Genomic DNA, 17,948 nt, shown 5'->3' on the forward strand with positions numbered 1-17,948 from the left:
TGACTTCCACCTTTATTTTGTCACTTTGGCAAGCAGATTTAGTGAAATCCAACGACGATATGTGTGGTGAAGAGCCGACGGCTGACATCGAGAATATGAAGCCATTAACAGCACATTTCAGGATATTGTGGCGCATGAGGTCACTGTGGAGGTGAAGCTGCTGTCTTCTCTGGTGATTGGAGGCAGATTCTTCACGTTGATGGTCGAGCAGGACTCATAGAAGCCACAGTGGGAAAACGACACAGCCATGAAAATTAGCGCCGATATCAGTGTGAAGCTGTGTGGTGCAGTGACTGCTGATTCTGCCAAACACACTCCTCTCAAACAGGTGCGGCTCTACATATGAGGCGACACGGGGCCCTAAGGATGGTCAGTTAGAATTTAACAAACTGATTTTTATGGTGTTAAGAGTAAAAACATTTGTAGTTTCAGAATAACATTGTTCAGTAAAAGGCTTCACAGAGCTCCTCCACCAGGGGGCAGACAATTTCATTCAGACACATTTTCTTCTATAGGTAAACTCAGGGAAAGCTCACAAATTTGTTCAGTTGGTATCACATGACACCAAACTGTTGCACTTACTTCTGAATTGGATGTAAATGTGGCCTTATGATTGTAAACTAAGGCTACATAACCATAACACTAAAAATGTATACACTTTGCGTATTGGTATGACTTTGTGTATCAGGAAATTATATTTAGGGTCACGTCTAATGAATATTCATAAAGGTGCTGCACCCACCCATTGTTAGTTTGGAGCAAATTTACAAACACAAAACTCCAGAGGTGGTGCTGAAGATGCAGTTTAAAATACATCCAATTTTCCCTTCATACTTTCAGGTCCTTCTAACATCTTACCACTTTCAGGTATAGAAACCATTCAAACATTTTTCGGGCCTTCACACTTTAATCAGGCACTTCTTCAGCATTAAGCATTTGGCAAAAATGATCAGCAATAACAATCAAAGCGCATTTTCTTGAGGAAATGGATTTCCAGTTATTATTCCATCTGCTTCTGTGTTTCCATTACACAGCTGAATCGTTTCCTCTTCACTTGCTGAATTGGTTTCTCCAGATTTCACAAGCACTCAGATATATTTTTTTAATAACATTTTTGATATTTCTTTGCCAGGTGACATCTGAAGAACAACCGAGCCTCGTTTCTCTTAGCACCTTTACAAATAAACATTATCGGGTTCGACCCTGAATCACTTTCGGAGGATTTGGGTATTTGTTTTTCACAAGAATATTCAAATGTTCAGCCATCAAAACTGTGAGATTCATAATCAGTAATACTCAGTTCCACTCATCACTGCTGTTTCCATTATGTGGAGATGTTTGTTCTCTGTGGAGGTCACAAAGCTTTAATCCAAAAGGCCGATGGGCTCTGATGACGATTTTGTACTGTTGTTGTAATGTGTGACAGCGGTGTATGTTTGAACCCAGGCTAAATGAGTTAATTCTATATACATACTAGAAACCTTATATGTGAAGATACTTTGTCCAGTAAAATACAATACTCTAGTATACTTAGGTGGACTCAAGTACCAATGAAACCAACAGGTATTTAAATACTTGAATAGCAGATGACAGACATAAATGATCATATTTCTTCTTCATTGAATACTGCCTGCACAGCTGTTCAAAGCCGCGTCCAGCTGAGCTCCGTTTACTCAAACTGCAGCGCACCGATAAGGAAATATGCCTGTTCATCAGATTAGGAGCTTAAACTGCTTTGATGATCTGTGTGTAACAGGCTTGCCATCACCTCTCAAAGTGCTTCGGTGTTACATTATCATACAAGCCGGTTGGAGGAATTAACCGAGCTGTGATCAACTGCTGATTACAACTCATACGACTCATTTATCTAAGTGTTAAGAATGAACACATTATCAATGACATAACATATGACATCATATCAACCAGCAGGTTACAGTGTTACTGCACATCAAATTTGAAAAGAAGACAAACATTCATTCACTTATGCCCTGACTCACAGAGTCTGTGTCGATTACAGTTTTCCAACTCACTGACTCACCACAGAATCCACCTGGAGAAAGCGTAAAAGCTTTTTTGTAACATCTGAGGGGAGAGAGGAAGAGGGAGAGGGAGAGCTAAAGGAAGAGAGAGGAAGAGGGATACGAGTAAGATGGAGAAAACGATAAATGACTATAAGAGATTCGAATGGCAGCAATTGACCTGTTGGAGTGGAGATAAAAAGCTATTGGCTCTGTGTCATCCCCCTCTGACATCTCACACACACACACTCGCACACACACTACATGCAATGGCACAGGGAGAGCTGTTCTATCAGGGCACAGAGTGGAAAGTGACGGTGAAACCTGGTAGTTTTCAGCCTGAAACACAAATGTGTGTTCCAAAGTTAAATTCCCTCTCAGCTGAAGCTTTGCTCAGCAGCATTCACCGGCACAGAAAACTGTAAATCTAAATTTAGATTACACTGCGATCAATGCAATAAATCAAATCATTTTCAAGTGTAAAGTAAATTTTAAAGTAATCGTAATATAATTAACATTCATCAAAATAAGCCTTTTCGTAATGACAGATTTATTTTTTATTCTTGGTGTATACCTGACATCACTTTGCATGATTTTAGGCAGTTCTTGTTTTATTCATTTATTATTGTTTAATTAGTTTACTTTGAATGTAGAGTTTCAATTTTTTATTGTGCTTTTACAGTTTTTAAACTGCTTACTTTGTGGTATTAGCACATGTTATCTCAACTCAAAATGTTATATTCACTTTAGTTTTTGTATATTTTCCTTGTACAGTTAAATGTTATTGGTGAACACTTCATGCAGATTCAGAGAGGGAACACCACAATCCTCTTAATTCGGCCCTCACCAGTTCATAAGGTGGAGCTAGCTTGGAGCGATACAGCCTCTGATAATGTTTCCTCCACAAATGTCAGACACATTTGTTGTCCACACTGAACACACACACTGGCTTTAAATGTCATCCGCATCCCTGTGCAGCTCTGTAATCAGCAATGATATTCCTATGATTCAGTGTCACTCTGATGTATTTGTATTTATGAAGCTGGATTCTTAGTAAACAAAGGAACATTTTGGTGAGGTCACATTCATGATGTTTGGTGTGAAGGCAGAGGTGATACAGCAAACACACTTTGTTGCTTTCCGTCCCAGTCTCTTTCTCCTCAAATGCCAGAAAATAATCTTGAACAGAAGAATAAATACATTTATAAAACCAGAATAAATCTCAGAGAGAATCTATCCACCTGTCACATTTCATACATCTCCTCCTCCTGCCTCCTAGCTCCTCTCTCTCTCTCTCTCGCTTTCTCTCTCACCCTCCTTCAACCCTGCCACTATGAAACAATCTGAAGCTGGCGAGAGGACCAACTGCACACATCGTCATAGCAACACAGCCTTAATGATGGCAACAAGCGTGACCTGAAGATTCCATTGGAGAGCGTCTGGGTGAGGGATGGAGTGTGAAGCCACGGCTCTATTGACTCCTCAGTTTTGCCCTCTAATTTGCTTCACTCTCACTTCTCCCTCTACGTATTCATCAGCGCCTGCACTCTTCCTCTATTCAAACTACCAATAATGATGCTAAACAGACACTTGCTCCAGCAGGTTGACCTCAGCTGTTAAATTGAGATTCCTGCCTTGTGGTAACCAAACTCACATCACACACACACACACACACACATTATTTCTGAGATGCTGGACCAACTTACCTCTTGGAACATGTTACCAGGGGTTGTTATGGTTACAGAGAAAGTTTGTGAAGTGACTTTTATGTACACTGTACTGTACATACACGGTCGCCCATTCAGTTGGAATAAACAATTATATATCTATATATTTCACAGAGAGCTGCTAGACAGTGGAAAGCTCCTCCATGTTTACTTTGACATCAGAGGATGGAAAACATTACCATTCATGTTTGAGCTCTGAGGACTTGTGACACTGTTGAGGTAAAGTACTTTGTAACTCTGTGTTTTGAAAAGTGCTATATAATAAAGTTTGGCCTACTTTCACTTAAATTCTCTTTCGCACAAAACTGAAAATGCAAACACAGGCCCTATCACTCTCTCTCTCCCCCTCTCTCTCTCTCTCTCTCGTCCTGCTTATTGATCGTCTAGAGTCCAGGTGTTTGATGTTTTCAGAGTGAGCTCATCCGACAAAAATCACTAACAGTAATAAGTAACGACAAAGTCACAAAATAAAGACTGAACACAAATCGATCTTCAGGGAAAATCTGATTAACACATCAAAGGACCACCAAGGCCTCGCGTAAACCTCAAAGCTGCGGAACAAACCTGTCTGTTAGTCGGTTGTAACTCTACCCTTTCAGCATCTTCCTCTCCTGCATTGTGCTCCAACCAGCATGAGCAGAGCAGAGACATGGTGGCTGTGAAAGCTCCAACTGACTCCTAACACTTGACATTTCAATCAAGATCAGGGCGCCGACACTCTGCAGAAGGGAAAAATGATTAATGGGAGCCTATGTGAGCGAGTTGACTGGCCTTGCCCACTACTGTATGCACGCGTGTGTGTGTGCATGACAGAAGGTCGCATACTCATTAACCTTGAGTACAAGCAGATTCACTTCACTTTAAGAGGGACATCATCAGTCCGCAGTATGACTCCGCGGGGTTAATTCACAAAGCAGGGCGGCAGATTTGTATTGTTAGGAGATCTGAGGAAATGACTGTTCCACTGTGGCAGAGGGAGAAGGGACTGGCGATAAAAGGGGAACCTACGAGGGTTTTAGTTGTGGGTGGGCGAGTTTTGGCAAATGGCACAGAGGGTGGAAGCCAGAGCACTCAGCCAAAAAAACTGATACTAGAAATAGAAACACTCACAGGCTGCAATTAAAACCAGCATCTCCAGTTTAAAGCAGCCAGGGAAAACGAAACAGTGAAGAAAGGTTCCATCTCCACATCTAATTAAACAAAATGTCTGACCACGTTTCACAACAACAAAACTTCAAACTTTGTGTCTGTAATTGGCATCTTGAGAAGTGGAATAAAATGTGAAGGAGAGCATTAGCATTTTGTTGTTTTTCCCATTTTTGTGATGACATATGAATCATTTTTTCAGTTTTAATTGTGACAATAAGCCTTTTCCTAGGCACACTCAGGAGGAAGGCAGTGGAGCCCACATGTGTCGCTTCACAATGCTGCTCCCAATTAAAAATGAATAGAGGGAAAATGTGAAATGTGTGGGGTCTAATTTAGAGGATGAGAATAAGGAAAATAGTAAGACAATATATAATTTTAGTTACTTGTTATTAATGATTGTATAATTTGTATTAACTGCGTTCCAAATAAACTCCACAAATAGATGAAACATCAATATGGAATAAATGCATAACATTTCTGTAATTGTATTATCTTTTGTCTTTCGTATCGAGTCTCTCCCACTCAAAAGTCAGAAGTCAGTGGAGTCAAAGTGCGATGAGGTCGTGGCTCTACTCCAGCCTTCTCCATGACTTCCACGCAACTCCCAGAGGAAAAGCTAAAGCGTAAAGGCCAACGATGTCAGCGGAGGAGATGTAACTATCACTGACCTTTGGCTATGACATCAACCAACAGCTCATACATCAAAATAATGAGAGGCGTGTCAATACAGAGTCTTTCAAATTAACTTGAACGCGACACATTCACTGTGTGACTGAGTGTCAATGTGAATCTGATGAGGAAGATATTAACTTGAGTCGTGTTTCTATATTAAAGATATAAAATAATAATATACCAATACCTCCATGATGACCCGAGGCTATTAACTAATCTATCATCAATACCAAACATACTACTGTCCACACTGACATACAACACAAAGCCAGGCAAAAACATGACCACACACACACACACACACACACACACACACTGCAATTCCCTTGTGGAAATTTACAATGGCTGGTTTGGAGATGGGTAAATTGTGATACACTTAAAGCAGAGGGGAAGGTAATATTACTCAGAGGCTGTGTGTGTGTGTGTGTGTGTGTGTGTGTGTGTGTGTGTGTGTGTGTGTGTGTGTGTGTGTGTGTGTGCGTGTGTGTGTGTGCGTGTGTGTGTGTGTGCACGTGTGTTAATACAGGCTGGGTGTGTGTGTGGGTGTGAAGTAACCCAGTGGAAATCACCAGGAAACGTCTCCGTCAGCGAACACAAAAGAGAGGGAGAGAAGGGGAGGACAGAAAACGAGGGGGAGGACGGCGTGGTGGAGCCGGACAGGTGGGTGGTGGATGGGGACATGCAGGGTTCTTATGAAGCTGGTAAGCCGTGACCGAAACAAAGGGTTTACTGCATAACAATGATACAGCGATTATCTGACAGACCTGCTGCAGAAATGTTTACTGACTGAACTGGAAGGGAAAATAAAAGATGCTGCAATTTTTTTATACCACACACACACACACACACACACACACACACACACACACACACACTTGGTAACATCCATGACAGATCTGTGTGTGAGAAAGAGAAAACAACAGTCTTTGAAGACAGAAGGCCTGAGATGAGAAATCACTCACGCTGCCAGAAAAGCGGAATGCCATGGAAGCAGAAAAGACACAGAGGAGGAGGAGGAGGAGGGGGAGGAGGAGATGAAAATGGATCCAGACGGAGGGACGAGTCTTGGAGCGATTTGTGAAAATCTAATCGTAATCATTTTCATGAAATTCACATCCTTGCGACGCCCCTGCATGTAGATACTGCCGACTGATGTGAGAAGGCACCCAGACGTGACAGTGGGAGAGAGATCCAAGAGGTCAGGTCGACTCATTTCAAAGGGATCAAACAGGAAATCATGTTGGAAAGCAACAAATCAAAGGAAAAGAGTCACCGCCAGCGGCCACAATGCAACAGATCACACTGACCTCCGTATAATGAGCGACTCTGACATTTACATCAGCCGCTGACTGATGTGCACTTATTAGGCACACACAATCTCACACACACACACAGGCTGCATTGATTGGAGTCACACAGGGGGACAGCTGATGGAGGAGTTCTTATCTAAAACACAGCACCTTGTCCCTTTCCTCTCTGTGTGTCATCGGCACAGCCCGGCTTGTTACAGGGTTCATCTGACGCCTGCTGCTGCAAAGCCGATCAATGCTTTTTCAGTTGGGTTGGGGTGTGTGTGTGTGTGTGGAAGGGGGGGGGTAACATCGAGTAACATCCTCCTCACCGCGATCAATGGTGTGACAAATAGGAGAATACGAGAGAGAAAGAGAGAGAGAGAGAGAGAGAGAGAGAGAGAGAGACAACGTTTTTACTTTGTCCATAAAAATGGCAGAACTCATTGTGAGTCAAAACACTGAAAAGGACATAAATGACTGTGATGCATTGAACGTCTTCAACGTTCTCCGACTATCGAAGCTTGTTGCTTTTTTGACAAATTGCCCTCATTTCCTAAATCCCTTCTTTATGGCGTGGAGTCATATTTCAGACCTCTGGCTGGTATTGAAGGTCAGTTGGTGTAAACAGCGACTTCTGAATTTATTCTTCTACTACTGCCCCTTAAAAGCTTTCTCTGACTCATTACTAAGTCATTGTGATATAAAAGATTCATCTTATCAGTTTGACACACACCTACAGTGTGTGTAACAGGGACCCTTTTATCTTTGACGACAAAACCTCTTCTGCTTGAATCGATCAATGATGATTAATGGATCACTCATGTGGAATTTCTGTTATTTTGGAAGCAGCAGATGTAAATGCGACGGGACAATAACACTCTGGAGAGGCACTCAGAGAGATGCCACACTGGCCTCACTTCCTGTTTGGCAGCTTCACCTGGTAAATGTTGCTGAGTGATGTATCTGCTGCCGGCTTCCTTTGCGTGTTTCAAGCACCAGACTTCTTTCAGCTCCCACACGGCAGACAAAAGACGTTTCAATCTGTGTCGATGCGACACACAGTTGGTGAGATGTGACCTCACTTCCTGTTTACCTGACCAGGAGGATCAGCCAGTGTCATGTATGAAGTTTTGTGTGTTGAAACTTAAACGTGTTGCAGAAACAGAGTCACTTCCTGTTTGACCTCTTTGTGCTCAAATTTAAAAGGAGGTTTGGAAAATCAAAACTCCTGACGATGACTTTATTTAGCCTGCTACAAAGACTATGAGCTTATTTTTGTACACTAAATTCATCTGTTAAAACATCTGAATGGTGGAAGACGCAATATGGTGTTAGAAGTGCTTTTGACTCCCAGTTGTGATTCAAAGCCAGCCGGCTCAAACATTAGGATAAGAAATCTACATCAACTCTAAAACAAACCCGGTCCTGACCCCAAACAACCTGCCAGGCCTGATGACAAACAAAGATATGATTACGCCCACTACCGTGCAGCATGATGGATCTGGCCTATCCGACCCGGTTGTTAACGATCTTTATAATGTCAGAAACAAAGTGGAGACATAAAAGATGATCAGACTCACTCTCGTCCGGGTTAGGCGAGGCCAGGATGGCGCTGTGCTTCCTCTTCACCTCCTCTACTTTCTCTGCCAGAGACTCGATAAAGCCCCGGATCTCCTCCACCTGTAGGGGAGAGACAGAAAGACGCTGTGACAGAGAGAGACGGAGGCAGGAGAGGACAGAGTGTGTGTACACAGTAAACGTGGGCCTCTGGTGTTGTGCCAGGCTTTGTTTAGGTTGACAGACGCAGGCCGAGTGCCAACCGACAACAAATCACATGAATATCTATCACAAACATTCACAACACACATCTTCATCTGCCACCAAGATCAATGTCTGACATTCTGACCAATCACATCCCAGCTCATCCTCCTGCTGCGGCTGTCTTGTTAGCAGCCGGACCGACAGCAGGTCACATCTGTCAGTGTCTATATCAATCTCACTCTGTCATTTAACCTCATCATGGCTGTCTCCTCTCTGCACAGCTGCTCCGCTGCAGGGTTTTACTTCAGTGGTATTTTGATCAAATCTGAATCCAGTTTCAAATCCACCGATTGAATCAAATGTGAATCCTCAAAACAGAACGCAGATCAAATATTTTACAAATATACTTCATTTAATTGACGTCTTCATCACAGAAGGGATCACCGATGTCGACCAGCTGTTAATCACACATATTAGCTGGCTACTTGAGCAAAGAATGACATCATTTCACACTGTATCAATTTAAATGAATTTGACTAATCAGTCCATGTACTGGGGTTAAAGGTTAAGGGCCCCAGCTCCTCAAAACATTGCTCTACAGCTCAACTAGTGGCCAAAAACTCAAAACTGTGTATGTGAAACTACTAAAGGACAGTGGAACCAAAGCCGACACTGTCAGTCCACTCTGTGTCTCTGCTTCACTGTGTGGTTTCTATGTCTTCCTGTTCTCTCTCACGTTCCAATCACTCCTCCAAACTTCACATGCCTGAGCTCCCCCATCTCTTCTTCCCTCCTCTCAGCCAGGGTTATTATTACTCCATTATCGCCTTAATGAGCAGCTGATTAAATCAGTTTTTTTAATAACTACGTAATTGGCTTGGAGAGACCAGTGTGAATGCACCACACCCTGCCGCCGGGGAGGAGAGGGGAAGAAACGCACACGGGCTAAATGAATGTGAGCGCGTGCAGGTGTGTGTGTGTGTGTGGAGACGTGCGAGGGCCAGCAGACAGGTGGGGGAGAGAAGTGATAGAGAGAGACAGTTTGATAGGATGGAAGGAACAGAGGGGGGAGGAGCGGCAGGACAAAGCATTTGAAGCTGTCGTGGTTCAGTGAGCAGCGCTGCGTCTCTGCTCTCAGGCTAATTTTATTAATGTGAGACGAAAAACTAACTCTGACGCGGCTAGAAACTGCACAGACACTCAGAAACAGTGAGAAACTTTCATCCTTCCCTCCAAAGTAGCCCAGATGTTCCTCCTGCTGGTGTGACGGTCCCGGGCCAGATGGGATCTCTAATCCCAATGTGCTCTCCTCCCACATGCCTGGAACACCTGCCCTCAGATTCATATAAATGTGGTTTTCCACAGTTTTATATCATATTTGCTTTGAAAGTAAAACAGTTTAACAACTTTGAATCATGAGTAGATTTGCCCAACATCGATTCTTGTTATCTGCTCCATTGTATCTCTCTGACTGCCAACGTTCCAGCTGCAGGGAGCAACTCATGTCCTATTAAAGATAGATAGAGATAGAGAGCGAGCGAGCGGGGCCGGGAAGACGAGCCAGGGTGACATTTACAACTCCTGGGTGGAATTTACCTCAGGAATGTTCCAATTATATACAATACTATGGTTATGTGTCTTCTTCTTGTAAGCTGTGTACAGGCATGACATTGATGGATTCTGGATTTTTCTCTCAAATACATTGTTGTGTGACATAATCACAATATGATGACAGTCAGCACATTGAGGGAATGGATGTGTGTGTGTGTGTGTGTGTGTTACTCTGATTCTTACAGCAGCTAAAAACAATATTTCCCACAGTTTCATGTCTATTTTCAGTCCCGTTTCAGTTTTCCTGCTCTCACGTCATTACAAAGATCATTATTAGAGACCCGGAGGCCACAGTGACGCCGTCTTGCTGCCGCTGACTTCATGTTTGCATCATCAGGTGAAGGCCTCAGGGTGGAGGACTTGAGTCACGTGCTTGACACATACAGTATATGCAGGAAAAGATGCTCCTCCCCTTTCTTCTTCTACAGTAGTTTACAGGCAGAGTTATCTCTTCAATGTTGGTTTGAGTTGATCCTGTTCCTGTAAAAGCAGCTTGTGACTGATTTGCACGAATGAAAGTGGTAACACATTGAGTACTTTGAGTAAAAATACATCACTACAGTGCTTAGTAAATATGTTTTAGGCTAATTTGTATAAATATCTTTGCAACCAGTTACTATTACTTCACTACATAGCTGAAAGAAACCATAGTTTCATTCACTTGATTTTGAAACTCCTCCTTTAAACGGCTCCGGTCATTATCCCCAAGATTAAAATTAACTTAATTAAACATGATCATTGTACTCCAGTGTGTTGACTGATTGTTTGAGGTTCAGTATGATGTAAAGATGAACAAACATATCAATGTAGGATATTTGTATTTGACTTAATGGCACTTAATACACTCCCTGATCCACACACATGCTGCTTTATTACATTACAGCACAGAACCTCACACTGACTCTCACACAGCGACACACAGACACCGGTGTGCATGTGTGTGTGCGTGTGTGTTCAATTGATACGTCCTCACTCTCAGTGTGGGGTTTGTAGTGTGAGTAAAACACAGAGGCTGCTGTGGTCTGCCTGCTTCTCCCCTGAAAGCTTCATTAGAGCAGCCTGTCAGGGTGAGAGCTCGATACTCCTCTTCTTCCTCTTCCTCCTCCTCTAATCCCTTCATTTCTGCACATCTTCACCTCGTCGGTCACTCAGTATCACTATACCGCTTCTCTGGTTTAACTTATACATGTTTTCCCTCTCCGAGCGTCAGGCCCGTGCTTAGACTGACCACGAGAGGAGAGGAGAGGAGAGGAGAGGAGAGGAGAGGAGAGGAAATGAGGAAACGTGGAGAAGCTCCCTGCAAAACCTCGACATATATAAATGAAAAAACGTCCGGAGAGGCATTTTAAAGATAGATTTCCTCTCCGGGACCTACTGGGTGTGAAATAGATGGCTTTCAGTGGCATGTTTGTAGCAAATAACGTAACGGATCACTGAGTGCATTTATCTAACTTTCTTGGGATTTTTCATTCTCTGGCGTGTAGATGGCGTGTAGATGGCGTGTAGATGAACTTTCGAGAATTTTGCACTACAGACAGAAACTGAACGAGCTTGACGGCGTGGAGCCTCATCGGGTTAAAATGGAAAATGTTTTTTACGCAAAGTCTTGTGTGCAGGAACATTGTCATTTACCTGCTCACACTGTTGAAGAACTTGTGTGTGTGCGGTAACGTGTGTGTGTGTGTGTGTGTATTTCAGATCTACACATTAACCCGCGGATCAGTGCACTGTAGTGACAATATAAGGTCATCCAGTGAACCAGATCAGATTACAGTCTTATTGATTTCATATCTGTAATGATAATATGTTGATCAGGTGTAACAATATACTGGTAGTGCACTGAAATACTGATCGATTTGTAATTGATATTATTATTAACAAAAGATTGTGGTAGTGAAGGGATGGAGATGGAAACGGAATGAGAAAAGCGGGAAAAAAAGGTTCAAGCTGGTCAATCATATCACAATAATATCTGATGTCCCTCGTGTGACATCATCTGAGTAAAGTACTTCAGTTAGTAGCTTCACTACTTGTAGCTTGCTAATCCTAGAGGATGTAGATTATGCTGAATGAGTCCAAGTGTTTACAGTGGGAGATGCAGGCTGCCGGCCCATTAAAAAGGCATTACAGAGGCCACCTCACTCACAGAGAGACGTCAGCCTGCCTCCACATGACTGATGACTCACAGCAGGTCCTCCTCTCTCAGGGGACCACATGTCAACTGGCGCTACACTGAAATGGGCCCCCCCCCCTCTGAGAGCCGTGGCGTTGCTCACTTTGTGTTCCTGCCACATGTAAACGGCGCAAACAAGTAAACACACTCCCCAATGTGAGCGCGCACAGAGCTGACGCAGGTTTACAGAGGCTCAGCGCCTACCCATCATGCACCAGGGGGAGCGACGGGAAGAGCAGAGCTGAAATCAACCGAGCTGGACCGGGAAAGCACAAACGGCATCAGATTGATTACAGAGCTCTGAAACAACGACAGGATTAGATTCTGGATGGTTAGAGGGACAGAAGTTTAAACTGTGGCTACTGATGGCGAGTCATCATGAAGTCACAGTCAACCATGAAGCCAGCAGGTACACCAGGTTATGTGGGTCCTGTCCATCAGAGTAGGTGGGCGGTCCTGTGAGCTTCCTGTCCTCACTCATGAAATAACAAATAACCTTTGAGACCCTGAGTGTGGTGACAGATCCGATGGAAACAGACATCAGAGGGACACCAAACTTCTACTTCCATATTTACTGATGATGTAATGACGGTGATGTAATTTCAGTGACGTGACATGTGTCCTCCTGAGAGATTTTAGGTCAAACTGACACCGTCCAGCTGTGTGTCCATCTATCTATGATACTAAGGGTCTCTCTCTCTCTCTCTCTCTCTCTCTCTCTCTCTCTCTCTCTCTCTCTCTCTCTCTCTCTCTCTCTCTCTCTCTCTCTCTCTCTCTCTCTCTCTCTCTCTCTCTCTCTCTCTCTCTCTCTCTCTCTCTCTCTCTCTCTCTCTCTCTCTCTCTCTCTCTCTCTCTCTCTCTCTCTCTCTCTCTCTCTCTCTCTCTAATCACAGAGCAGCGCTGCATGACTCATTTGCATCTAAAAACAGCTGCGGCTGCTGAGTTAATTTGCTCCTGTCACACTGCGATGGAACACTGACCTGTCCAGGCTGTGACCCGCCCACAGCACCGTGACCTCAGACAACAGGTCCCTGTGACCCTGGAAACGTGGTGATAGAGCAGATGGATGGATGGATGGAAGGATGGAAGGATGGAACTCACCTGTTCAAAGAATTCGTCCATAAATCCTTTCTCCATTCGCACGGCGACATCATCCTCCTCCTCTGCCGTCTCCTTCCCCTGGACAGACAAACACACACACACCCACACACACACACACACACACACACACACACACACACACACACACACACACACACACACACACACACACACACACACACACACACACACAGAGTTAAAGCAGTGATTAATTCTGGTTTGTAATTTGTACTCCGTCCAGAATTCATAATTTTACTAATTACAAACGATTTCACTATTTGCATTAATTAACATTAATAATGGCGGTGAATAAAGGCATTCGTCATCATAACTGTGTTTACTGAAGCGGAGAGACTCACACTGGTTTCTCAACACATTCAAACTTATAACTCTCCAAGTTCAATCAAAGTTTCCAGCCTGGAGACAATGAATCATTCTAATCACATATCTGCCATTACACTACATTAGCAGGCATCTCATGTGGCTTCATCTCATCCGTCTAGCCTCTGTCACACACTAATTCAATCCCCCATTAGGAGCCTACGACTTCCATTTGCTTATCAACGCTGTGGAGAGGAAGTGTGAGTTCTTTATCTTCCTCTGTCTGAAGTGACTCATCCCTCTCCTCACAAAATCTTGCAGCAGCAGGACAGACATCCAGAAGTAGCGATCGGCCCAGCTGACTACTGATCAGCCAGCGGTGGGTGAAGCGAGAAATGCGGCGCGGCTATAAACTCGCCCATATGATCTATTCTACAGTAAAGCCACTCAGACTTGAACAGTGACTCGTTTGTATACAGCTTAGAAGAGCCGATAGAAGAGCTTTACTTTTTTGCCAGTAGTCAATTTGTGAGCGTGGGTGTCATTTGACTTAATCTCATACATGCAGCAGGATGAAACACTCGCCCACTAAACTGTACAAAAGTGTGGACAGGTGGGAAGCGTCTTCAGGTGGGAAGCGTCTTCGCTGCTCAACCAAACAGCCATCCAATTCAGTGTACTTGTCATGGGGAGTCAGCATGGTCGTGCGTGGACGGCGTACAGAGCAGGAAGGAAGGAAGGAAGGAACAATAGGCTCAGACGAAGGGAAGCCATCACTGTCAACGCCAGCCAGCTGAATAACAAAACTCAAGTCTGACGGGGAGCCAGAAGAAGAAGCTCCCAACACTTGTGCCTGTACAGAGGGACGACGCCGCCCCCTACAGAGAGAGGAGGAGGAGGGCTACCATCTGGGTTTACTTTGAGGGGTCTGTATCCCACAATTAGGCTCGGATAGGACTTCCACTCTGCCTCTGCTTTGGCCTCGACTGTCCACACACACAGTAGATTGTCTTGGATATTGAAACACACACAAACACACACACAACGCCTCACTGGGGGTCCCGCTCAGGTGTAAAACCCCCTGGCAGCTGTCCCATGATGCTGTTTGATGGATCAGAGAGTTCATGGCGACCCCCACGTCAGCAGGGTGTCGCTCCAAAACCACAAAAGGCAGCGGCGACCGAACATACGGCTCAGCGCAAAGTACAGAGGACGTATAGACCACGGGCGAGCCAGCGTCCGGGCGGCAAAAGTCTGTTTATGTGTTCACCACATGAAATTTCCAACCTGCAAACACGGCCGCAGCTTCTCTCTCTGACTTACTGGACGCCGATCCCGGCACAGATGGGGGGATTTATTACTGGACTGTATTTGATTGTATTTGGCCTTAATACCTAATAAATCGGCAACACTCTTGTTTGTCTCAGTACATAGAGAGACGAGCAGCGAGCGACTGTTCAAGCTGTGATGGAAATCCATGTGGGCTCCACTTTATTGTACTTCCATATTAAATCACAGCCGTTTCCTGTTTCTTTGTATTACAGCCAATTCACGCCGGCTCCTGCAGTCCCATTAGAAATGACTCATAAAGTCTGTGTCAGCCGCACAGAGGAAGACTGAGAGCGCCGCCACATTTATTACCATAATACAGCCAAGTAACATTCATTATGTATGTGTACTCACGCACACACACACACACACATACTTCAACGTTTGTTTACTTATTCATGCTTCCGACTGTTGACAAATCCAAAGACATAAAAACAAGAACAAGTGAGACTTTCTGCGTCGTGGAATCTGTTCAGGGTGTAAAATTAAGATTAGTGACCGCCTAACAACACGCATAGTTTACTACACAAATAACGTGTGTGAATGTTCACTTACATTCTCGCTATTAAGCCGACGCTTTTAAGTTTTATGTTGAAGTTGGATTGAATTGTGTTTATATGTTTTGTAAATGCCAGCTAGATTGGAATTGGAATAAGTGACTCTATTCCACACAGGGACAGATCTAGGTGTTGCAGCTCTACATCAGTTTATTCATGGAGGGGAACGTCACAGTCTGAGTGACGAGACAACCCAGTATGCGTTTGCTCAACGGGACCGCAATCACTGAGAGCGTCATGTATATCCTGTTAATAGAGATGCATCGCGTCATCGTCTGTAAGCCACGCCCACAGAGAGGAAAACAGACACGCAAATCTCTGCAACCAAGGTGAGAAACGAGCGAAGGTAGCGCCTGAAGTAAGAGACGAAGAACCTGGAGAAACTTTTCTAAAATGTCAACAAAAGTCAACTTTGAATTGTCTCACCTGCTGTTTCCGCACTGCATCCTCCTCTACAGCAGGAGGCGCCACTGTTCCAAAGAGGAGGATAAACACAAACCAGGCCAACACGGACATTCAGTGATCTCGTTGATTAAGACTCAATAATGTGGGAATTAATCATAATTCTGTCCTCAAATCTGGACGATTAGAAGACTTCAGGGAGGTAAAGGATAGACGATGGAATGATTTTGCCTCTGTGATGGCGAAACCTATTAACACAGCGTCTCTATTGGTTCACTGAGTGTGAACATACTGGAAATGGATGACGATGATTATTGGTTATGAATGTGACATTTGGCAAACATTCAACAGTAAATACTCCTTAAAATCCTTAAATATGAATAAAGCCAACCTTGAAATTGCTTAACGCGTTCACACACACACACACACCACATGACCTTACACACCACCCACACTGGCCCTCATGTTAACCTCATTCATGTTCTCATTTCACCGCAGCAGCAGAACATTCGCAAATGAACCCGATCCCTCATGAGTCCATTAAACTGCAGAATAAATGTGATCTCCTGTGTGATTACACTGGCAGGCAGTGAGTTAGTGTGTGTGTGCGTGTGTGTGTGTAGTAGAGCAACACAGCCATTTCCATATCTGCTGTCTGACAAGCAAATATTCACTATCTAGCAGATTCATCTTGTGTCGTTGTTGTAAGTACACCGTGTTCATTTGGCTAAACAATTCTTCCTGCCGGATTTCACAGCAGACAGCAAAGACGGAGACTCCATTCTTCAGGCCGTCTTCCTCCGTGGCCGTCGGCGAGGAGACGGCTCTGTGATTGGAAGGGAATTGGTAATTGGAAGTTTTAGCATCTCCTCGCTCAATCTATCAATTCGCTTGTCCTCTCGTCACTCACGCCGCTCCCCGCTTGTGTAATTATCCTGTCTGGATAACCCAACACCGCGTCGCTCTCATGCATCAGCCACTCGTTCGCTCTGACAGTCATTCAGTCAGACAGGCGGCAACACAATCGGTTTGTGCGGTCGCTCGCTGATTGGTGGTCTGGATGCATCGTTTGTGGAGCTGCTTTTGTGGTTCTTCTCTGAGGAGTGTGAGGAGTCATCAGATGTGATCAGACGGCGAGCACATGAGAGCCTCACACGCACAGAAAGACATCAAAGGATCCATTTAGTAACAGATAGGGTTGTTGTTGCTTTGCTGCCTGATAGAAGATGGATTGTGATTCTATTCAAGTGTCGCCATTCCATGTTTATGATATTTAGCTGATATCTGAAAAATTGCATCTCGACTCGGAATTGTAAACAAAATGAGGCCAAGCTGCGCCTACAAATTTGCCACTTCTTGTTCAATTGACCACATTGATTTTGAAAACAGCGAGAGGGATCAGCGGGAGATTTTACAATTTGGATGTGTGAAGCTGATCTAACAGACACACACATACACACGGAAACACACAGAGACACACACAAACACAAACACAAACACACACACACACACACACACACACACACACACACACACACACACACACACACACACACACACACACACACACACACACACACACACAGGGCTTGTTTTCACTCACACACACCCCTGTAGATGAAACACACGCTGTGATGTGACTCCAGGAAGGTTAGAGATAAACAATGCCTTCTTTGTAAGCTTCCACTTTAGCAGTTGGTGCATTCAGGTGCTCAAACTTTCTAAATTGGTGTAGAAACAGAGGAAAGATGCTGTGATTTGTGTTGCGTGTAGAAAGGAAAGATTGTAGGGGATAAAAGGAAGATTTCCCACACACACAAGCCAGGTCAAGATGA

The 17,948-nt window shown here is 44.1% G+C and overlaps 1 protein-coding gene across 3 annotated transcripts in view; it reads right to left on the reverse strand.

Moving 5' to 3' along the window:
• The window catches only part of stx1a (syntaxin 1A (brain)), a 36,855-nt gene that overhangs the window by 12,615 nt on the left and 6,292 nt on the right, over positions 1-17,948 (reverse strand). For all 3 annotated transcript variants that reach the window (XM_076140695.1, XM_076140711.1, XM_076140702.1), the window contains exons 2-3: positions 13,505-13,582; positions 8,439-8,538 (exon numbers count right to left, since the gene is read on the reverse strand). In XM_076140695.1, coding sequence (XP_075996810.1) covers positions 8,439-8,538; positions 13,505-13,582 — 178 coding nt within the window. The remainder of the gene's footprint in view (positions 1-8,438; positions 8,539-13,504; positions 13,583-17,948) is intronic.

This window comes from Genypterus blacodes, unplaced genomic scaffold (genome assembly GCF_046128005.1).
Source record: "Genypterus blacodes isolate CSIRO-AG114 ecotype Tasmania unplaced genomic scaffold, CSIRO-AGI_Gbla_v1 ptg000003l_1, whole genome shotgun sequence".
In the NCBI taxonomy this organism is placed as follows: domain Eukaryota; kingdom Metazoa; phylum Chordata; class Actinopteri; order Ophidiiformes; family Ophidiidae; genus Genypterus; species Genypterus blacodes.